This window comes from Molossus molossus, unplaced genomic scaffold (assembly GCF_014108415.1).
Source record: "Molossus molossus isolate mMolMol1 unplaced genomic scaffold, mMolMol1.p scaffold_m16_p_1, whole genome shotgun sequence".
Lineage (NCBI taxonomy): Eukaryota > Metazoa > Chordata > Mammalia > Chiroptera > Molossidae > Molossus > Molossus molossus.
Window position 1 is genome coordinate 44,452,404 of NW_023425344.1, and position 24,692 is coordinate 44,477,095.

Below are 24,692 nucleotides of genomic sequence, written 5' to 3' on the forward strand. Positions count from 1 at the left end.
AAAACCTGCCTGCTTCCTATTGTGTTTCAGGGCCTCCCTTGGTTCCATTTATTGGAATCTTCAGTAAGTGCAGACATGTTTTAAATACTCAGTCATGCTCTTTTATGTTTTAGTTATGCTTACAAGCAGTTTATAAGGTGTTTATTCACAGATGGGGCATGATGAATGTTTCAGTGGCAAATTGTTGAAATGAGAGGTGATACCATATGGTATGAGAAAGAGTGTAACAGCAATTCAACCTGTCAAAATGCATTTGGCAAAAATACGAAAAAGTTATTAATTTCCTGACTTATTTTTCTTAACATAAAAGTTTGTGAATCTTCTAAGTTAAAAAAGAAATCATGAAAGGAAGTAATATACTCTTTAAAGTACATCAATTCCCTGCACTCCAGTGACCCCATTTTATCAACCCTGTAGTCAAATGTTCTAAAAAGTTAGTGAATTCTGAAACTCGATGCAAGTCTAAAAAATATGGCCCATGGATAGTGAGTCAGGAATCATTGTGATTCAACTTATAAGCATCAGTACATAAAAGATGTCAACTTGTTGCTAATATTTTATGGATCTAGAAATGTTACTGACTAAAGATACAGTTTTCTTTGATCATAAGATAAACATTTTTGAAAAGAAATAACAACTTTTTCTTTATATAGATATATTGTCAATTATTTCATCTTTTATTCAAGGTTTAAAATTTCCAAAAAAATTATGAGAAGAAATATTAATAAAGTTCAGTTTTAGAACATATAGCTCATCTCAATGAATTTTAATGAACCTTTATTATATGATTTTATGTCTTTTACCCCCCTTTACTTTATGGTCAAATTATTACATTTAGAGAAACATTGCAGTAACTTAGTGGGCCTTTTGACACTGAGGATGTACTGTATTTATGAATTAAATGAAGATCTCTTATGTAATCCAGAGAAACCTAGGTTTCTGTTTTAATGTTCGTTAGGAATCTGGATATACCTCATTTCAACTGAGAATGAAAAAATTCATACCATTTACTAAGCTTAAAAAAATCTTAAATGAAACATTGTATAATCTAAGGCTTTTAAAATGTAAATATTAAAGATCATTTCAGAAAGAGGCAGTGACTCCCTCTTCCTCTTTGGACATCTACTTAATATATGAATTTTCAACACACTTAAAAGGATACCTAATATAGCATGTTTGTGTTTCTCCCTATGGTCCCTTAATTGAGTTCAGAAAGTCAATGTACGCCATTAATTGTAATAGCAAATATTTATATAGTGCTTTTGTATATTAAAGTTGTGTGTATTTACTTATTTTTGTGTGTATTCAATAACAATGCCAAGCCCTTTCACTGAATACACACAACAGCTCTGTGAAGAAAGTTCTGTATTTATCCCCATTTCACAGATAAGGAATCTGAGGCTCAGAGAGGTTAAGTAATTGTCCCAAGGTTGCAGAATTAGCAAAATGCTCAGCTGGCATTAAAGCTCAGGTAGGCTGATTCAGAGGTCCATGCATCCAGTCACTGTGATAAACTACCTATCATATATTAATATCAATAATAATAGTGATATTATTTCCTTGCAACATATGATTCTAAAATTTTATATCGTATTTTCACAAAACCTACCAATTCATTTTTATAATGAATTAAGATACTAAAGTATAATAAGTTTGTAGCTGTCTATGTACAATATAATAACTCATTATTCATTCTTATAATTGATACCTTTTTATATATAAATTATTCTTCGATAATATTTTATTGAGTTTTAAAAATTTGCATAACATTGAGTTGCGGAGATAATATAATTAAAATTTTATCAGTTATTGATTTAATATTTCTTGATCCTGATGTATTACACTCAGTTCTGCCTAATTTCAGACATCTATTTCATCAGCAGTGTAAAATCTGTGACTAAAAATTTAATATTGGTGTGTGCTCTCATATCTGCAATATTATTATCAGGACATTGAGGCATGGGAACAAGAATATCTGTGATATATTTTAAGTCATTTATGTTATTTATTTGCTTCACTTTATTCTGCTCTTAATAAATTTCATATTAAAAATGTAACAATATATAGTTTTACTAGTAATATTTAATATCAATAAAATCCAGAGTTGAAATATCATCTTCTCTGTGGTTTATAATTTTTACATTCATGTTGTGACTTTCATATTTTTCTAAGAATTTTTAATATCTTTAATACTTAGTGATTTAAGCATATGACCATAGTGAAACATAATTCATGTTTTCCTCGGAAATATTGAGTTACATTCTAAACAACTTTTCCTTTTCATCTTCTTAGAGTGGTTAAAAAAGGGAGAGAGAGTGGATATGAATAAGGTAATTTTAGGGTGGTATGGGCCCATTAATATAAAATAGATTTGAAAGAAATATAAAGCAGTCAGGATTTCTACCATATTACTAATTGAGTATTTTCCTCACAGTGCAAACATAAAATGTTTAGATTTTTCTCTGATTATTATTCTTGTAGCTATACCCTTAAATATCTCTTAACTACTGGGTAGCAGATTTCTTAATGCTACCTTAAGTATTATTACTTTGCTAGTCTGTTCTGGTTAGTAAATGCCTGACCAATTTAAAACTTGAATAACATCCATTTAAAACATTCTTTCTCCGTTGCCTGCTAAAATGTGTGCCTGGACGATTAGTGTAAGTAAAGGTGTCTCTTTCCTTCCTCCTTCCACTGTTTCATGTGTTCTGTGAACACTGCAGTCCTACCGGGCCTTGTATTTACACTTCCAGACCCCTGGGTTGGTAGAATGGCAGAGTAGGGTCTCAGAGATCGCTTTTAAATAAAGTCTGGTACCTTGAGTTGCTGCTGACTCCTCTTAAAATATGGGTGACGCGATCCTCTTAGGCCACAGGTTGGACTAATAATCATTATTGATTGAGGGGCAATAAGAACAGCCTGCTCAATATACAGACACAAAAGTATTTATTACCTTTTCCCTTCTTTGAAGAATGAAGAATAATTTTTTCTTGAGAAGCTCACCCATATTATCTTTAGCATTCCTACCCATACCAAATTCAAGGGAAAAGTCTTTACCTTTTGATAAATTAGTTTTATACCAGAAAAAGTAAATTCATCTGCATAGTAAACCTGGAAATATTTCTATGCTAATCAGGATATATATCACAGTAGCTTTCTTTCTAGTACTAAACATACAGTTCACTCAATGAACCAATTAGCTAGTTCCCCAACAATTCTAGAGGATCCCAGAATATATTAATCTTGAAGTTGATGGGATCAACAATTCTGCAGAAACCATTCATTTTCCTTTACCTATTGTGACTTATCAGCGACCAGACTGTTTGGCTTGGTGATTAAATACACTAATATGTGTCTCATCACCTCATCTTTCTTCATACCAAACCTTACCCATCTCACTTTTTTTTTTAACTCGTCACACTATTTTTAAAAATTCTATACTGTTTAAATATAATAGAAAGGAAATGTAATAATGGAAAGTTTTATACCATTTAAAATAATTTACCTCCTTTATATTAAATTTTTTTAAATATAAAAAAACAATATTTTATTTTGAACTCTTGAAGTCAGAGAAAGCATATTCTATAACTAACTTGATTCTGTCCATTTATCACCTGTCTGTATTGATATAATATACTATGGCTCTTTACATCTGATGTAATATACTATGAGTCTTTACATCTTAGCATTAATTTATAAATTAATATTTTGATCAAGAAATCTATTATCTTAAAGATGTTATTTTGAGCTATGCTTCCATGGGGGTATATGTTAATAGCCCTTCTTTTTGCATTTGAATAGTTATACAATATATAAATATATACATAATTATTATTGTTATTTATGTAGAGACCCTAATTTTTAATTTTTATTGCAATGATCACTTTTAAAGATAATTATATGACATTAATATTTAAATAAAGTTATTAATTTTAGATGTTAGTAAGAAGAAATTAATAAAATAAAATGTTTGACAAAAGAAATGTATTTGCTAAAGGAGGATCTGTTTTTTATTTGTTTCTTCAAAATTGTATGTACAAGTTGTTTTATTTTCTATAAGTCACCTATTATAAATTATAGGATAACATGTAAGTTCCTGTTAACATCTGCCAAGAGAATCTTAAACATTTGTGTCCATATTTTTATAAAATCTTTAAAAAGCTGATGTGAGATTGGTTTAGTCATACATCCTAAAATTTTGTTTCAATCAACCTGCCCTGGTAAATCAAAATGAAAATTACTAAGCTTTAGAAACTAGTTTTGTAGATAGTTTTTAGAATTAAGATAATGAGCTTACAAGAATATACAGCTTTGCCAGAGTAACTGGTAGCAACATTACAATTAATTTAACTTGAATTTGATGGAGAGACATTATAAAGGAAGAATCTCTAAGCCAATGGAGTATCTGACAAAATGATGGAAGGCACTGACATAATACAGATCTTCAGTCATCTCTAGATTTTGAACCATTGTATATTATTTATGTCATTCTGGAAGTAAAATTAATGGATGGTTCTTTTCCATTAGCATGAATTTTTATATTGAATATGAACTGGGATTTCTTATAGCTAAAAGATAAAATTTAATGCTTTATTAATTATTGCACAGGCTAAGCCACTGTAAAAAAAAATTCTCTAAAATATAACAGTTTAAATTGATTACATAAGAATCTAGAAGGAGGTGGTCTAAATCTAATATGGCGGCTCCATGTCAATAAATGGCTTCAATGTGTAGGTTGGAGGCTCGACTGTCACTTTCTTCTAGCAAAAGGGAAGAGAAACAATGACAAGGGAGGCCCAATTCCAGTCCTTTAATTGGAAAGACCCATAAATGTCACAATTCATTTCTCTTCACATCCCAGTGGACACTACTTATACACATGGCTATAGGTAACTGTTAAGTGGAGGTGAATTATAATCTTTGCTATTGACTGGAATAACTGGCTGATCCCCGAAATTGCCAACAAAAACTGCTGAATTGCACCCTGATATCTTTCTTTTTGATATTTCACATTAAAGGTAAAACATCTTACTGTAGCAGTTATAGTGCAAGTATTGTATTTTATTTTATGAAACATTTAGATAGCTTAATACAATTTTGTGGAGCATGTTGACATGTGTTCCTATGTACTAAGTTATGGAACTTTCTTTACCTGACATTGTACTGTACAAATTAAAGTAGAAAGAGGCATTCCAATCATGAACTGGGCATCACCAGTGGGATACACTGATGCAATAAGAATGCATATAATGATCTGGCTGGTGTGGCTCAGTGGTTGAACATCGACCCATGCACCAAGAGATTGCTGGTTCGATTCCCGGTCAGGACATGTGCCCAGGTTGTGGGCCTGATCCCCAGTGTGGGGCATGCAGGAGACAGCCAGTCAATGTTCTCTTTCATCGATGCTTCTATCTGTCTCTCCCTCACACTTCCTCTTGCTCTAAAATCAATAAAGAAAAAAAAAAAAAGAATGCATGTAATGGAATAAATATCACATTATATTCTATAACTTTTCAATGTTAATATAAGTACAGTTGACAACTGTTAAATATGATCAATTCTTAGAAACACTTCTTCTCTTTATCTTTCACATATCCATGGCATTATTTAAATATCTCTTGGAATTTTGTTTCTGAGTCCAGCACTGTCCTTTAGAACTTTCTGTGAGGTGAGGACAGAAATGATATAGAACTGCAGTGCCTGATGTGGCTGCTAGGGGAACTATTGAGCACTTGTAATATGACCAGTGTGACTAAGGAACAGAACCTCACACTTTATTTCATTTTAATGGATTTAAAGACACCCATGTGCCCAATAGTCACACAGTTGGTCACTGCCTGCTCCATCTACAAGCTTTTTTCCACCACATCTCATTTACTGCCTGATATTACTCCTGAAATGCCCTCAAATAAATTTGGATACTCAACATTTATTATTTGGTGCTTTATTCTTTGGGGGAGAAATTCTGTATTTTCATTATGACTGTACTCTAGTTTTAAACACATAATCACTGTGTCGCTCTAACTTGTGTGGCTCAGTTGGTTTGACATCATCCTGGGCACCGAAAGGTTTGATTTCCAGTCAAGGCACATGCCTGGGTTGCAGACTCCATCCCCAGCAGGGGTTGTGCTAGAGGCAGCCAATCTATGTTTACGCTCACATTGATGTTTCTCTCTTTATGCTTTCCTCTCTCTCTCTAAAAAATTAAAACTTTAAAAAACAAAACATAATCACTATGTAATATTTACTGAACAAAGTATCTGTCAGGCACCGTTCTTAGCACTTTGCCTGTAATATATAACTTCATTATCACCAGAAACTTACATTATAATTATCATCATTTTGTAGATGCATAACCTGAAAAATCACTAGTTAAAAACTCGCCTAGGTCAAATAGCTAGCAAGTAGCCGAGCTAGGAGGTCAACCCCAGCTTCGAATCTCAAGCTCTCACTCCATTCTGTCCTCCTTTGTCCTGGAGAGGGAGGTCTTCATCAGTAGTCCTCTTGATTTGAAATGCATCACAGTTGGGGCCTTTCTAAAAGCTTATTAGTATATGCATAATATCAGAAACTATGGCCTCTGGCAAGAGGTAAGAGAAAAGAGCAGACAATTTCTCTTCCCCTTCTCTTGAAATGCATTGAGCAGCATCTGTGTTTGTTAAAAGCAAAAATGATCCAAAATGTTCCTTATCTTTACTAATGAAGCACTGGGATCTGATTTTATTATGATGATACTAAATAAGTTAGTAAATATAATGAAAATGAACAGGTGCTGTATGTTTGCTCCTATTACTACAAAAGATTATTCAAATTTTTTCTCAGTAAACTAGCAGAAAGAATTCTAAAGTAGTCAGGGTCAATTATTTTCAGAGGACTGTAATGTTCAGATTTCACTCAGGTCAATTATCTGCAAGTTAAAATTACTCAGGAGCATACTGTCCATAATTAAGTAATCTCACCTCCTAATATTACAGAATAAGGATACTTTTAGGTGATATGAAATCTGTCATTTTAAGTATGCCCCTAAGCCTTTTTCAGATTGCTCATAAGATTTCTCATTCTCTAGAGAAATGCAATCCCTAAGAAATAAATGTGTCTGTCAAGTCACAAGTAATATGAACACATGATGAAAAAAAAATGGAATTTTTTAACTTCATAAGGGATATTAGAGTTTTGTAAAATTGACTTTATTCTTTGTTATTTAAGTCCTCATGATCGTTTTAGGATTTACCTTTTGGATATAAAGGGAAGGTTATGATGCCTCTTAGGGAGGTGGGGGCCAGAGACCTTTGGGGACCAGGAGAATATTTTTCATATGAAATTCTTTGTCATAAAATGCTAATGTTGGTGTTCTTGTCTTTATGTCTATGCATTCTTTAGCTATGAGGATAACAGACCCTTCATCAAGTAAGAATGACCTGAATGGCTGATAAATTCCATTTATCAGTGTGGTCCCATGAACCAGCTGTCAGATCTGTACTGAAAAATCATTAGAGCTTCTGTCATTCACATTGAGGCAGAAGAGCAAACTGTGCAGGAAAAAAATCAGACATACAACTTCTTTGCAGAATTAATATGCTGCAGGTGTACTGCCAAAGCATAATTCTGCTCCACCTCTTTTAATTGGACATCACCTGAATTCCGTGCCACAGTACTAGCAACTTGTGTGGTACAGACTTGTTTCACTCTGAATAGCTTTCCTCTTTCATTGTGATGTGCTCCTCTGTACTGTGTGTCCTCATTTCCGTTGTTTGGTTGGACATCATTCATCTGAAATTATTTTGTGATTTAGTAGTATATCTTCAAAATGATCTATGGGTATGAAAGTACCCAATTGCGATTGATACCAGTGACTCTATAGTAAGCATCCAAAAAGGAAAAAAAAATGCCTTCTTGAAAAATTAAATTTCACATTTGCAATATTATCTCTTTCAATTTGACATGTCAATTAATGATCTGATTGCTTATAAATATAATTTTTAAATTTCTTAAGCTAAGCTACAAGTCTGTACTAATCAAATCGAATAAACATAAATGTTAATATTTGGGCTTTTTTCATTTGAACATTTTAAAATTACATGTCTTGCAACACTAAATTTAAGATTGACAACCTCTGGGTGACCTTGTTCTAGACTTTCAGTTTGTTCTTCTGGTGAAGAGTCCCTTGTTTTCATGTTCTCCAATGCCATTCCACCTATTTCTTCATACCCTTGCTTATTTTTTTCTTTACCAATTGGGCTTGTTGCAGTTTTATATTATTAACTCTTGGGCCCATAATGTGTTTTGTAGTGGATAATAGCTGACTTGAGTATTTTATCCTATCATTTCATTTTTAAATCTAAATAGCAATTTGCTTCATTTAATGGCGATTCTTCCCATTTTTCCTTCTTTCCAATATCCGTGAGAGCTTTACCTTATAAGTTCCCATATCTGGATCTAAATTATAGCATAAAATATAAACATCTAAGATGTTTTCTAAATCGTATAGGCAAACATGCCACATACAATTGCAAGCTTCCTTTGGGTATTGTTTATTTAAGAACCTTAATGTTTTACATTATATATGTTAAATTTAGTAGCTATTTAAATCTGAAATATGGTGGCTCATGTTGTAAAAGAAAAATGGTCAATGTTTGAGATTAATTTGAATGAGACTTTAATAATAATATTTGACTACTTTGGGGCCATATCTTTCTTAAGGTATAGTTCTCTCTGAAAAGTTTATTAAACCCAGTTTCAGCTTATGGCAAACACGTGACTTTTTACCCCTTCATTTTGCAGAGTTTTAATCCCCATAAGTAGTTCTTTCTTAGTGTAAGTGGAGGATAATAGTCTGGTGAAAAGAAACATTAGTGTACCCTATTCCAGGAAGGTGTGCTGCTGGCAAAGGAAGGAGTGGGTTAGTTCATGAGTGTACAGCGATACAGACTGGTCTGGTCCCATTCTCTATGTACTTAGAGAGGAGTTGAGAAGGATTACATCTTCAGTTATTGGATTCCAATCTAGTAGGAAGATTCCTTTTATGTTGATAGTAAATACATAACACATAACCACAAATACATGGACTTCTGCTACCCGTTGATTACTATTGCGAATGGCAGCGTGGAGGGAACAGGGGAACGGAGTGAGACGGAGAATTTGTCTTTCATTCTGGACTACCTTGTTCATGCCACTCCATCCCCATCCTCAGCTTCATCTTCTCCCTGAGTTCACAGACACTTCTAAGAGATGCAGGAGGCCTGAGTCGTTGAGCTTCTGTTCAACAACGCTGCCAATTGCCTGATTTCTGAAATCTAGTTCCACATATTATAGAGTATATATTAAATATGTATTTATGTACACTGTATTAGCGTGTACACAGAGAGAGAGAGCACTTCAAAGGCTGAAAGAAAGTAGGTCGCAGTCTAGACTGGAGCTATTTTTTCCATCTACTGTATCTCACACATGCTCTTCATAAATATGCTATCAGCCAAATAGAACTTTTAAAATTCATACATATATTCCATTTACTGGTTCCTTCTAATAAGAGTACTGTTTTTGACAGTAAACACTGAAATGTTTATGGAAAAGGAGGAAATATGGAAAAATGGGGTAAAAGTGTATCAGATGAAGCACTAATAGAAAGAGTCCAATCAAACAAACGTTGTTACATCAATGAGACCAGTGGAGACTCATAGCTTTATAGATGTTTCTTCCCCTCGCCATTCGCCATGGTTCCATCTCCATATCATTTACATATGTGCTGCAAATACATGAAAATTTTAATGCTGCAAATCTGCTTTTGCTTAAATGAATTTCTGTGTTCATAACATTTTCACGTGTAACTCCTCAAACTTGAAACTTATATCTCCATAAAAATCTTAATGTACTTATACCACCTGTCTTACATTTTCTGTGAATAAAACTTACTGTAGCATTTTTTCAGTGTCAGTTTTTTTTATATGATATGGTCGTGTTCATTAAAAACCAATTATCTTATAACCCTTAATTTTCTCTTTCTCCACAGGTCATGGGTTATAGGTGCAATAGCTCTTCTCTGCCTGTTAGGATTGACCTGGGCCTTTGGACTCATGTATATTAATGAAAGCACAGTCATCATGGCATATCTCTTCACCATTTTCAATTCTCTGCAAGGAATGTTTATATTCATATTCCATTGTGTTCTACAAAAGAAGGTAAGCTAGAATTCTCTATTCAAGAGTAAATGGCCTATATCTCATGATAGCAAAGCAACCGTAACAAAAACCATTCTTGATGTTTTTCTCTGAGAAGTATATTACTTCATTGATTTAATTTTTAAAGCAGTAAAGACAAAGCAGACACAAATATAAGCATAATATTTGGAGAATGAACCAAAAAACAAAAATCAAAGTGTATTTTGATTTGGACACTGCACAAAAATCACATTCTTGTAGACTTGAACTTACAGTCTTTAATATTTTTTGTTGGCAGATACATGGAATTTGTGTAATAGGAAGTAGCTTTTTTAACATGTTATGGAAGCATGTTATATGTATTTATATACACAACATATACACATACATATACATATATATGACATGGTGTAAGAAATATATATTTTTTAGTTCCTTTAAAAACTAGTTTTCATATACTAGAAGATATACATTTCTAAACATTTTACTATAAAATAACATTGATATTGTTTTCAATGAATGATGTAGTACTTAGTAATGGTCTCTGCTTCTTTTCTTTAAAAGCATCTTTTATAAAATCTAGGAGTAGTATGATCAGAATGCAATATTTAGTTTTTTATACTGGCCTATTTTTGTGATCTTTCACATCTACAAGGTCCTAAAATAATCATTTTCAAAGCTAATTTTAGCAACTAAGTTGCATTTTTTTTTTTTTTAATCTCAAGATTGATTGCCTCATCACATACCCTTTAACTTTAGTAAAAATGTGGTATTTATAGTTTTGATCACATAGACCCCTGAACTAAGACTCTTTGGGTCCAAATATTAGTTCCTTTTCTAAAGCCTATGTGACTTGGGGCAAGGTAATTAACCTTTCATGCCCCAGTTCCCTCGGATGTAATCTGAGGTAATCATTGTGAGGTGGCTCTGAAAATGAAATGGCAAAATGTGAATATTTTTTCTAAGAAAGAAACAAGAAAGCCTAAAATGTCTCCTGGAACACAAAGAAAATAAAGATCTCTCCCTCTCTCTCTTTAAAGTTTTTGTTTGAGGGACTGATGGGATATAAAACAAAAGTTGAGATGGGTGTCTACAGCACACATCACTGGTATTACTAGCATTTGACATCTAGGTGGAGAAAATAAACCTCATGATCCAAAACCAAGTCTAGAGTTTTTAGTATATTTAACATAATTGAAATTGAAAAAATATGTCATCAAGTTCAATTTTGTGATTCATTTGAACAGAGGTTAGCAAACTACAGCTCTTTGGCCAAATTTATTCAGCTGCCTTTAACTTTTTACAGCCCCTCAGCCAAAAATGACTTTTACATTTTAAATGGTTACATTTAAAATTTTAAATATGTAACAACATCCTTAGTTTATCTCTTGGGATACAAAGCTTAAAATACTGATGGTCGAGCCCTTCATGAATAAAATTGCCAAGCCCTTATATACAAGCTTACTTCTATGATTTATAATAACATGTAATAGCATATTGTTCTTTCATCCAATCTATGTCTGGAATTTTTATGGGATTTAAAAAAATTTTTATGGGATTTTTATTGGCATCAAGAACATGGCCCAAATCAGAGAACATAAAGAACATAGAATTATTGTTCTCCCTTTTTTTTTCCTAAAAAGAAAGAAAGAAAACAAACAAACGAAAGAAACCCAACCAGGTACTTCTCTGTAAAATTGCAGAAATGGTTTTAGATTATTTTTATTCTATTTTTTTTAATTGAGAGATATAACTGTCTGTAAATTTAAGGTGTACAGTGTTCATTTGATACACATATGTGTTATGAAATGTTAGCTAATACCTCTATCACCTCACATAATTACTCTCTCTTTTATGTGGTGAGAACATTTAAGATCTCCTCTCTTAGCAACTCTCAAGTATGTAACACAGTACTGTTGACTATAATCATCATCTTGTCCATTAGAGCCCCAAAACTTATTCTTCTTCTAGCTAGAAGTTTATAGCCTTTGACCCACATCTCTGCATTTCTTTACCTCCAAACCTCTGGTCACCACCATTCTACTCTGTATCTATGAGTTCAGCTTTTTTAGAATCCACATTTAAGTGAGATCATACAGTATTTGTCTTTCTCTCTCTGTCTTAGTTCGCTTAGCATAATGCCCTCTAGGTCCATCCATGTTGTTGCAAACAGCAGAATTTCCTTCTTTCTCGTGGCTGAAAAATATTCCATTGTATATATGGGCCACATTGCTTTATCCATTCATTCATTTATGGACATGTTGGTTGTTTCCACATCTTGTCTATTGTGAATAATGCTGCAGGGAATGGGAGTATGGATATCTCTTCAAGAACCTTATTTCATTTCCTTTGGAAATATACCCAAAAATAGGATTGCTAGGTCATATGGTAGTTCTACTTTTAGTTTTGTGAGAAACCTCCATACTGTTTTCCATGGCTGTGCCAATTTATGTTCCCACCCACAGTGTATAAAGGCTCCCTTTTCTCCATGACCTCACCAACTCTTATCTCTTATCTTCGTGAAGATTACTTTTCTAACAAGTGTGAGATGATACCTCTTTGTGGTTTTAATTTGCATTTCCCTAATTAGTGATGTTGAGCATCTTTCACATTGGCTATTTGTGTCTCCTTAGGATAAATGACTATTCGTTTCCTGTGTCCATTTGTTAACTGGATTGTTTGATTTTTGCTATTGATTTATATACTTTATATACTTTGGATACTAACCCCTTTGCAGATATATGATTTGCAAATATTTTCTTTCATTCTGTAGATTGTCTTTTCATTTTGTTATTTTTATTTATTTATTTATTTATTTATTGAGTTGAGAGAGAGGAAGGGAGAGAGAGAAAGAAAGAAAAACACCAATTTGTTGTTCCACTTATTTACGCATTCATTGGTTGCTTCTTGTATGCTGACTGGCAATCTAACCCGCAATGTTGTAATGTTGGTGTATAGGGATGATGCCCTAACCAACTGAGCTACCCAGCCAGGGCTGGTGATTGTTTCTTTTGCTGTGTAGAAGCATTTTAGATTGTGGTAGTTCCACTTATTAATTTTTGCTTTTGTCGCCTGTGCTTTTGATGTCATATCCATAAAATCATTACTAAGACCAATGTCCAGGGGCTTGTCCCCTCTGTTTTTTTCTGGGTGTTTTTTGGTTTCAGGCCTTACATTGAAATCTTTCATCCATTTTTAGCTAAATTTTTTGAGTTGCATAAGATAGGGGTTCAATTTCATTTGTCTGAATGTGGTTATCCAGTTTTCCCAGCACCATTTATTGAAGAGATTGTCCTTTCCCCATTGAGTATCCTTCAGTTTCTTGTCAATTATTAGTTGAACATATATGCACGGGTTTATTTCTGGGCTTTCTCTATTCTGTTGCTCTATGTGTCTATTTTTATGACAATACCATATTGTCTTAATCTAGATTTATAGTATAGTTTCAAATCAGGAAGTTTGATACCTCTTCCTTTGTTCTTTCTCAGAATGGTTTTGGGTCTTGGGGGTCTTTTGTGAATTTTTTTCCTATGTCTGTGAGAAATACCTTTGGAATTTTGATAGAGATTACATTGACTCTATAGATGGAATTGAGTAGTATGGATATTTTTAAAATCTTAATTGTTCTAGGAGTTTGTCCTTAAGCCACCTGATTGAATTTTAACAATATGCCCCTGCTAATGCAGTTGCTCATATGTTTTCATTAGAGAAGTATAGAGTGTTTTATTTTTTAGCTATTTTTGTTTATAGGGTTTAATTTATTAACAAAAATCAAACTTTGAGTTGTCATTCTATTTCTGAGTGTGGATTGAATGATTGTGTCACTGGTATTTCCACTGGTGACATTAAAGTTGTCACTTTTTATTTTGTTATGCATTAAATTATGTATTACATTTCAGAGTAGTTCATAATTATTTTATTTCTGATCTAAGTGTATAAAAATGATCCAGTGATAAGACATATTTCCCATCTTACTCTAAAACAACTTCACATTGAAAGAATAACATTACATTGATTAGAGTAAGATGGAATACATGTGAAATAGTGGATTAGAATATGCAAAGGATTGAACAATCAAATAACTTTTGTTGTAATTTAAAGAAAAAGATCTCATAGACATGGTCTAATAAGCAATATCGTTATTAGACTTGGCATCACTAAGTATTTTGATTTGCTGGTTATTTATATAATCAGTTCAAAACATTTAACCTTTGTTGGAAAATATAAATAGTCCATGATGAATTCCTGTGGCTTATACAATATTGCTGCCTGTGTAACAGGAGGAGAAGTGTTTCTCTTTCACTGTCTCTTCTCTCTCTTGTCTCTTTTCTCCTCTCTCTCTCCAAAAATATTTGTTTAGATTTAGATCACTTCCTTATAAAATACTTTCTCATCTAAAAAGAAGAATATCCCATGTTGAGGATATTAGGAAAAGCAAAGTAGGATGTAGGTTATGATCCAAGTTGGATCATGGAGATGTTTCATAAATTAGGTAAACATTAATCAACTGTAATTGAAAGTGCTTACCTTTGGGTAGAGATTATTTTAAGCTGTCTCGAATCTAATTAAAGCAGTTGTCCTTATTTTTTTCCAGGTACAGAGAAGGAACTAACCTAATAGATTACTTTAATAATAATGTTAATAATATATAATATATAATGACATATTAATGTTAGAAATGTGGTATCTTAGAACTTGCCGATTGTAGAACACATGAAATTTGGACATTTTTCACACAGGGAACATTGCTTAACCTTTTTAGTCTTTTAGTTTACTTTTATTACTTAACATTTTCAATGTACTCATCTGTAAAATGTAGGTAAATAGTTGTTTTCTAGAGTCCTTATGAGGGAGGGGCCTAACACAATTCCTGTCGAGTAGCACCTAAAAATAAGAAGCATCTTTATCCCACCCTCCCAAACTCACACCTATCCTGGACTGCATACATGTAGGTGAAGGCTTATTTCTTTTAAAAAAAGTCAGCAAAATAGGAAGGGGCTTGTAAACACTGAATAGATATAATCTTTCCTTATTATTGATAAATGTAGCATGGAAGAGATTGATTAGAAAACAGATCATATAGTTTTACATATATTAAAGATATGTAGTTTAGCCTCAAAGAACAGAACATCATGCCTCTGGTTTGCTCACATGGTCCTGAACACTTGGATGCCTTTTTCTCTCTTGTCTATCCTTCCTTTCAACTTCATCCTCTAAACTGGTTAATTCCTACCTGTCTTTTGAAGTCTCTCAGAAGTCCTCTGCTCTTAGAAGCCTTTCTTGGTCCCCTACTTTGAGCGGGCCCTCCATGCTTTGATTCACCTGACTCCATATCACTGTTCCTCTCACAAGTCATTCAATATATGAAAGTTCTTCAGATGAATCTGAATATATTCTATCTCTAATTTATTAAATCTTTGATAGAATAAACTTCAGAATATTAAGATATAAAATTTTAGTGTTGATTATTAATTTAATATATCATTTACACCTTATTTTTGTTTTTGATTATAAATATTCTTCAAAAAGTATATATTTATAACTTTGTTAGAAGTAAAATTACTTTGGAATATTATATTGTCACAAGTTGTGGAAAGTATGAACTCATATGAAACCAATATATAAAGAACTAAGAACAATGTATGTACAGTGTTATTTCATAATGAATGTAAATCTGTGGATGTCTAACCAACCGATAACATGTCCCAGAATGTGTGTTTAGAAAATGCACACGTAGTTAGGATTATTTTTGTTGATGTTGATAGTAGTAGTATTATTTAGGGCAGTTACTGTTTATTTTTGTATGTCATGTTTGATTAAATAGGCAATAATAAAAAATTTAAACATGATAAAAGTTTCCCACAAAATTGTTGATATAATAGTTTCCTGCTTGAAAACATCCACTAAAAAGTGTTTATTTCCCCTTTTCCTGTATTTTATAGTATAACCAGCATTAAGAATTTAATCAGCAATGCTATAAAGAAAAGCAATCATGTTTCTCTGTGATTATTGAATAGAACTATTTTGAGAAAATACATTTAAAATATTTTGAATTGTATATTCTGAAGTTGCAAATTTGATCTCTCTTAAGAGAAATAAACTTCAAAGCAATATACATTTAAAGAAATGCTTAGGCCTAACACATTTCTTTTTTTCTGTTTTTAAACACTCTTCTTCTTTCTTCCTTTCACTCTCTCCATCCTTTTCTCCATCCTTACTTATCTCTATAAATGTATAAACCTAAAAATAATATCTGGAGGAATCTTACATTTTGGTTCTTTGAACTAAGAGGTGGTATTGTTATGGTGTGATTGGAAGTGTATGAGTGTATGTGTGTGTTTTAAAAGTCTCTATGCAGCCCAGCCAGTGTGGCTCTGAGGATTAAGTGTGGTCCCATGGACTGAGGGGTCCCACTTCAATTCCTGGTCAGGGACATGCCCAGGTTGTGGGTTCGATCCCCAGTAGGGGGTGTACAGGAGGCAGATGATTGACCTTTCTCTCTCCCTCTTTAAATAAATAAATAAAAGTCTCAGCAAAATTTCAAGCTTGACTGTATGAATATCATTATTTTATATTGTAAAAATATGCTGAACAGACTTTCTTGTATCTGTAGGGCAAGGAAATAATTATATTATCTAAAAATAAAACATATATTTTATACTGTAGTTCCCTGCTGAAATGAATGCCTTGCTGACAGAAGTTAATATTTAATTGTCTAGGTCCGAAAAGAGTACGGGAAATGCCTACGGACGCATTGTTGTAGTGGCAAAAGTACAGAGAGTTCCATTGGCTCAGGGAAAACATCTGGTTCTCGAACTCCTGGACGCTACTCCACAGGCTCACAGGTAAACCACATTTGGTAATTAAAATGAAATATATTTTACCACTATTTTGTTATGGATTGCTCTCCTTTCTTGATCAGCTCTATTTTCTCAACACATCAACTTTGTTGTTGTGTCTCAAACAGGCATACTTATACCAGAATTTAAGAAACCAAATTGCAACAAAATCATGAAATGTAGGGTCTAAGTTTGTATAATAATTAATGATTTCAAATTGGTTCAGTTGAATGAGTGTAGAGGTGAGGAAAAGAACTGGGCTTTTCAAAATCCCAAAAAACTAATATTTTATATCTATGACTCTTGAGTTAATTGCTTCTTTTAACCAATATAATAATTGTCTGTCACGTACTGAAAAGATTTACTTATTAAATGTTATGCTTAGTGAAAACAGTTACAACATGCCTCACATCATGTTGTTCTCTACTTGAAGAACAAGGCAGGGCAGTGAAGGACACCGGCACAGCTTTGCTGTTCAAACTAGTCCAAGCGCGACTCCCATCAGCCCAGCACTGAATAGAGGAACTGCGTTGCCCCTCCCCAGGGAAACTGTAAACTTCTTACCAGGCCACAGTGTCAGTTCAAAGATTATTAAGTAGAAATTCAGCAACTTCAGGAGACTAAAATGAGCCCATCGGATAAAAGGCACAGGGTTATGTGGGTTGTGAATGGGTTTGGGTTCAGACTAGCAGACTCATATTTTTAAGATTGCATTATTCAGTGGGAAAAACAATCATGTTTTCACTGTTGTCAATTAAGCTTTTCTGAAGACTTGAATTTCAATTGATAAAGTTGTAAATCAAGACTCAGTATTTTCTTAACTCTTTTAATTCAACCTATTTGTCTACTTATTTTTGGTAAATATGGTAATTTTATATAACATAAGAAAGATAACTTTATTCTTTGATTATAAATTTGATTATAAATTTAACTGATTAAATTTCCCTAAACAATTTCATCCATATGCTTAGGCAATGAAGTATCCTTATAACCTTTAAATATCATTTACAAATTTAACGTATCTGATTCTCTCAAACACATCCACTGTACAAATTGAACAGTTGTACACACCCAACTAGCACTTCAGCTTTTCTAATAAACCAGTACTTTCCGGAAACAAATGAAATTCTCTTTTAACTTACAAATAAAACCACATATCTAATATCAGTCTAATATTTCAAACTAAAAATTTTAAAAGTACCATAACTGTCAAACCCATCAGATTATCTTTATCACTTAAGGTAACCATGAATTGTGGTAGTGAAACTTATTCCTACATATAATACACAACTATGAACCATTTGAATTTAAGTTCCCTTATTATTTCTATGCCTTGCTGAGGTTGTAAAGTTGCAAATTAGAGGACCAGATATAGCAACTAGCTGGGCTGAGATTTCTGAATTTAGGGCTAGAAATTTGCCAGTTAGAAATCTAAAGTCTCTAAAGGAGAAAATGAACACATGGGACTACATCAAACTCAAAAGCTTCTGCACAGCAAAAGAAACAACCACCAAAATGGAAAGGCAACCCACTGTATGGGAGAGCATAAATGCCAACGATACGTCAGATAAGGGGTTAATTTCCAATATATATAGAGTGCTCATACAACTCCACAAAAGGAAGACAATGAACCCAATTAAAAAATGGGCAGAGGAGCTGAATAGACACCTCTCCAAACAGGACATACAAATGGCTAAGAGACATATGAAGAAATGCTCAACATCACTAATCATCAGAGAGATGCAAATTAACACAACCATGAGGTATCACCTCACACCTGTCAGAATGGCCGCCATCAACAAATCATCAAACAAGTGTTGGCGAGGGTGTGGAGAAAAGGGGATCTAGTGCACTGCTGGTGGGAATGCAGACTGGTGCAGCCACTATAGAAAACAATATGGTATTACCTCAAAAAATTAAAAATTGAACTGTCGTCATTTGATCCAGTGATCCCACTTCTAGGAATATACCCTAAGAAGCCTGAAACACCAATCAGAAAGAATATATGTACCCCCATGTTTGTAGCAGCACTATTTACAATAGCTAAGATCTGGAAACAACCCAAATGTCCATAAGTAGACAAATGGATAAAAAAACAGTGGTACATATACAAATGGAGTACTATGCAGCTATGAGAAAGAAAGATCTCTTATCCTTTGAGATGACATGGAGGGACCTGGAGAGTATTATCCTAAGCGAAACAAGCCAAGCAGAGAAAGACAAATATCACATGATCTCACTTATTTGTGGAATATAATGAACATAACAGTCTGAGGAATGGGGTAGACCCAGAGACATGGAAGTGGGGTACAGACTGATAATCCCCAGAAGAGGGGTTGGGGGGGGGAGATAAACCACAGAATTTATATGCATATATGCATGAACAATGGACATGGACAACAAAGCTGAGGACAGGGCAGGGAGGGAGGGAGAGGGGAGTATTAGTAGGGGACAAAGGAGAAACATCTATAACAAAAATAAATAAATGAATGAATGAATGAATGAATGAATGAATGAATGAATGTCTTAAAAAAAAAAAAGAAATCTGAAGTCTCACCTAAGAATTGGGGATGATTCTTCTAGCATGAGCCCCTTACAGTTCATGCTTTTATTTTCAACCTGATAATCCCTACCTCTTCTTTTTGTAATAATCTTTTCCACAACTTTTAAGTTGACATTGCTGAGATTCTGTGTACCATCCAGCTTGGTTAGCTCCTGCATGCTTTTCATATAACTGAGCCCACCAACCATCATCCTGTAGTCATTTTATTGAAATTTGCCATAAATAAAATAATAATATTAAGGATTTTAATTTATTATGTTACAACAACTTTGTGTGGTGTTTAGCAATACTTCTAAGCTACAAGATAGAGCAATGCAGCTTAATAGAATACTCATTAACTTGGTAGGAGGGTAGACCTTGAAGTGAATTGTAACCATGCCATACACCAGCTCTGACACAAAACAAGTTACTTAGGCTCATTGACCCTCAGTTTTTTCATCTGTTAAGTGGTGATAATAATACTGATTTCTTATGTTGTTAGGAATATTGAGCTAATGTATAAAAATACTCAAAACAAATTGTGTGTGCTTAATAAATTGGAGCAGCTGCCATTTATTAGTATCATTATTATAGATATGTGTTTTAAAACAGTATCTTTTTTTTCACTTTTATAATTTTAACATCACCATTTTAATCTTGGATAAATACCAAACATTGTCTTTTTACTCTTATTGTAATACTAATTATGACATTTCAACCCAACATAAAGTGAAAGTTACTTAAAACCAGTATGTCTAAGTACATATAATAAGTGTATTTTATATTAACTGACCTTTCAAAAACAAAGTCTAAAATACTCCCTGATATTAAGGTAAATTTTAGAAATATGGATGCCTTTTCACATCAGAGGACTTCTAAAATAACAATTCCCATTTTATTTTATTTATTTATTTATTTTGGTATGTGCCTCTAGCAGGAACTGAACCCTGGACTCTCTGGTCCACAGGCCGATGTTCCAACCGCTGAGCCAAACTGGCCAGGGCTTTTTATTTATTTTTTATTGAGAAATATTGAGTGTCTCCTATATAATGCCAAATAGTCTCATAAGCTCTGGAGTTACAATGGTTAAATAACAAATAACTTCCCCTATGATCAGGAGCTTCCACACTAGTCGTGGAGGACAAAAAATTAATTAACAAACCAATAAACCAACAGAAAATATCAGCTCATGAAAGCTGGTAGAGAACCAGATATGGTGAAGTGATACCGAATGTTCAGGTGCCTCCTTGGATTATGTGCAGAAGAAGACTATTTTGGAAGATGATATGCATGCCAAGATTCTCGATGACAGGAAGGGAGTTAAGGGAAAAGAATTCCAGGTGACAGAATATCTAATGCAATGCCCTAAAGGTCAGAGAGAATTTGCAAATTCCACAATAGAAAGAATGTCATTGGTTAAAATGGATGAGAATCTGAATGGGAGATGAATTCAAAGAAGGAGGCTAAAGACAGATCCAAGGGTGTTTGTAAGAGTATGTGTGTTTAGATCTTATTTTGATTATTTTAGAAAGCCAGTGGCATGATTTAGAAAAGGAAGTGAAAGGATATCATCCACATGAAATAAAAATCATGTGGCTAATATATATAGACAAGGAAGGGAAGTCCATTGGCAAGACTAAAATGTGAAAATTCTACCCAGTTGCTCCCTACCCAGTATCCACTCCCTGGCTCATCACTTTTAAAAGTTTGGCAGTACTTGTAATCACACGAACATGGATTTGCTGAGATGTGTTTAGGTATGGTGTGAGTGAGTGTGTGTGTGTATGTGAAATCTATGGACTGAGGCATTGTGCTTCCGACTTTGACCTTCCTTTAATTGTCATTTATCTTTTATTTATTTTTATTGACTTTTCAGATGAATTTACTTTTATTATAGGATATTGGACACATAAAAGAATGTATGTAGCATTTATTAAATTGTGAAGCATAGTAATAAAATGAACACTTGTAAAGTCAACATTCAAGTTAGGAAATAGAACATTTTCCATGTTTGTCCCTTCCTGACAGCTCTCCTTCATTAATCTCTGTGCCGCTGCACCAGAGAAAATCTAATGTTTGTTTCCTTGACGGATTCTAATACTTTTTTCTATCTCCAAAAGAGATGTTATTTAATATGCCATTAAAAAATCTTTGTTTTAAGCCCTGGCCAGTGTGGCTTAGTTGGTTGAGCATCATCTTGGGTACCCAAAGGTTGCAGGTTCAATTCCTGGTTGGGGGCACCTGCCTAGGTTGTGTGTTTGATCCCCTGGTCCTGATGTAATGGATGTTTTTCCAATCGATATTTCTGTCTTTCTCTCTCCTTCCTTCCCCTCTCTCTAAAATCAATAAAAACATATATATATATATATATATATATATATATATATAAAATCTCTATTCGAAGTAATACCTTATTGTATGTCGTTTTCTGTGACTTGCTTTTCTTAACCTCCATGTTCTAAGGCTCATCCTGGTGCAGTCCATGAACTTTTAAGTGTTGGCTTTATGCACGTACTATAAACTTTCTTTTGCCATGCAATATATTTTTTTTCCTTATTTTTCTATTCAACTATTGTTTTACATGGTAGAGGTGAGTTATTAACCTCTGGGAACCGGAACCAAATAACTGAATTCAAATACAGGTCATTCCAGGTATTAGGTCTGTGACATTGGACATGTTAATTAACCTCTGAACCTTAGATTCTAATGCATAAAAGACTACCTATCTCAGGGAATTCTGAGGTACCAAGGAGTGAACACATGAAAAATGCATAGCAGAGACCTAGAACACAGACGGAATTGATATAAAATATATATCCTATATATCCACATATAATATTTACCATGTTCCAGGCATGATTTCAGTTGTGTGATAATATCTGTTAACAAAAAAGAAGAAAATCCTGTTTTGGAAGACCCTCCAATACAGGGGTGGGCAAAGTAGATTTATAGATGTTTGTATGGAAATAATACAATAAATAAGAATATAATAATAAACTCTGTGTTTTACATCGTCACAACTCTAAACATACTTTTGCCCACCCTGTATAATATAGATATTAGACACTGGACATTGAATATAAAGATAAGAAACACGTCCATTATTACAATGTGTCATATTATAGAAAGTGGTAATATCTATGAGAGGTAATAGTAGAGTTGAGTGGTACAAGTCTGCATAAACTAGTCCGGTTAGATATCTTGAAGGAGCATGTATGTGAGCAGAACCTTCAAGCTGGGGAGGGAGCTCTGCATGCCCGTGTGTGGCCGAAGAGCGCTCCAGGCACAGGAAGCCAGCATCCCAGGCCCTAAAGCAGAGGCACGTGGGCATGTGCAGAAATGGCAAAAGAACATGTGTGGCTAGCCCAGACAGGAGAGACCAAGAGAAGATGAGGTAACGGGGCAGCTCGTATAAATGCCGCCTAACAAGGTCACAATTTCATCAACTCTCAGTTAAGATGTCACTTCTTCAGTGCAGTAGCCTCAGAGTTTCTAGACAAGGACATATGCCCTTATTATGTGCACATTTTTTTTAGTTATGTAGTATAACAAACATTCACAAAAGTGCACAAAACTTAAGTTTATGACACAATGAATCATTACACCTCCCCACGTCAAGTAATATACTATTGGGTCAAATCCTTTGACCCCTTTTCATTCATTCACCTCCAAACACAACCATCATCTTCACGTTTAGCATTGCATTTTGTTTTGTATGTGTTTGATACTTATTCACATGAAATCATCCAGAACGTATTCTTTTTTAATTTTTTTTTCTCTTCTTAGACATCTATATTGCTGCAGTAGGCTGTGTTCCTTTTCTGTTTTGTTGCTGTGTATCTTGCTATCATTTACTCATTCTATCATTTAGTCATTTGTGTTGTATAGTTTTGAGTTGTAATAATTAATGCTTCTATGAAGATTTGTGGGCACATTATTAGACATTTTGGATTTTCTTTTCCCCTTTGTATTTCCTAGGTTAGTATTTGGCATATAGTAGAGGGTAATTAATATTTTTAATTAATTTATAAAACAAATGTTCTCAGTATTTGTTCCTAATATTTCAGTTTGAGGCTTTGAAATATTTTTCAATAGAAATATCCTCAAGTCCTCAGGGTCTCTGATCCTACACCAGCTTTCTTATTATGCTTTTGTTTATTAGTTTTGCTTTGTGTGTGTGTGTGTGTTTGCTGACCTATATAAAAATATAGATAATACTGCTGAGGGGTAAACATGTCCCAAGAGTTACAAAATTTTAACATTAGATGCCCCTATTATTCAAGGAGTTCAAATATATTTGGAACATAACCCAATTGTGAGCTTGGTTTCACCGTCAGCAGTAGTAATAAATAGTTCTTATAACTATTTCATCCTCGGAAAAGCTTCTGGAAGATTTTGTTTTCTTCTAACAAGATTGTTAATACTCTTTTGATCCCTAACTCAATAAAGTAGTAAAATAAAATAAACCAGAAAAACAAATTTCTCCAAATGGATAAATACCACACTGCTTTCTTGAATTATCAAACACTTAGAATATTGAATTTGAGAATATAAATAATGATGTAAGAATTTTCAGTTCTCTATAAAACTTCCTACTGTGAAGCAATAAATAAGGGTAAATTAACTTCCTTTATCTCCTTCATAAAAAAAGAAAAGTCAAGATAGTATGTAACCTATGAAATTACATTGGTCTTCTTACAAACTAATGGAGAGGTTAATTAAATTCAATAATGTTTTAATAATATTCTATATTCTTTTCTTACCAAACTCTTGCTTACAAGATTTTTCATCCTTGAACTAAATATTTTGTTAATAATACTGGTAATTTTTTTTTTCTTTATTGATTTTAGACAGAGAGAAAGGGAGAGGGAGAGAGAGAGAGAAACATCTGTGAGAGAGAACATTGATTGGCCGCCTCCTGCATGTCCCTCACTGGGGATTGGGCCCACAACCTGGGCATGTGCCCCGACTGGTAATCAAACTGGAGACCTCTTGGTGCAGAGGTCACTGCTCAGCCACTGAGCCACACCGGCTGGGCAATAAAACTGATAATTTAATAGATATTTAAATATCCTATTCCCATTAAAGTTACAATGAAAATAATTTGTTTTACCTCGGAAACTAAGATTATTAATTTCTAACTGTGTAGAGTACATT

At 33.5% G+C, this 24,692-nt stretch overlaps 1 protein-coding gene across 1 annotated transcript in view; it reads left to right on the top strand.

Moving 5' to 3' along the window:
- The window catches only part of ADGRL3 (adhesion G protein-coupled receptor L3), a 471,329-nt gene that overhangs the window by 419,240 nt on the left and 27,397 nt on the right, over positions 1-24,692 (top strand). Inside the window, exons 19-21 of the mRNA XM_036253182.1 lie at positions 7,381-7,407; positions 10,007-10,175; positions 16,874-16,999. Of these exons, the coding sequence (XP_036109075.1) occupies positions 7,381-7,407; positions 10,007-10,175; positions 16,874-16,999 (322 nt within the window). The remainder of the gene's footprint in view (positions 1-7,380; positions 7,408-10,006; positions 10,176-16,873; positions 17,000-24,692) is intronic.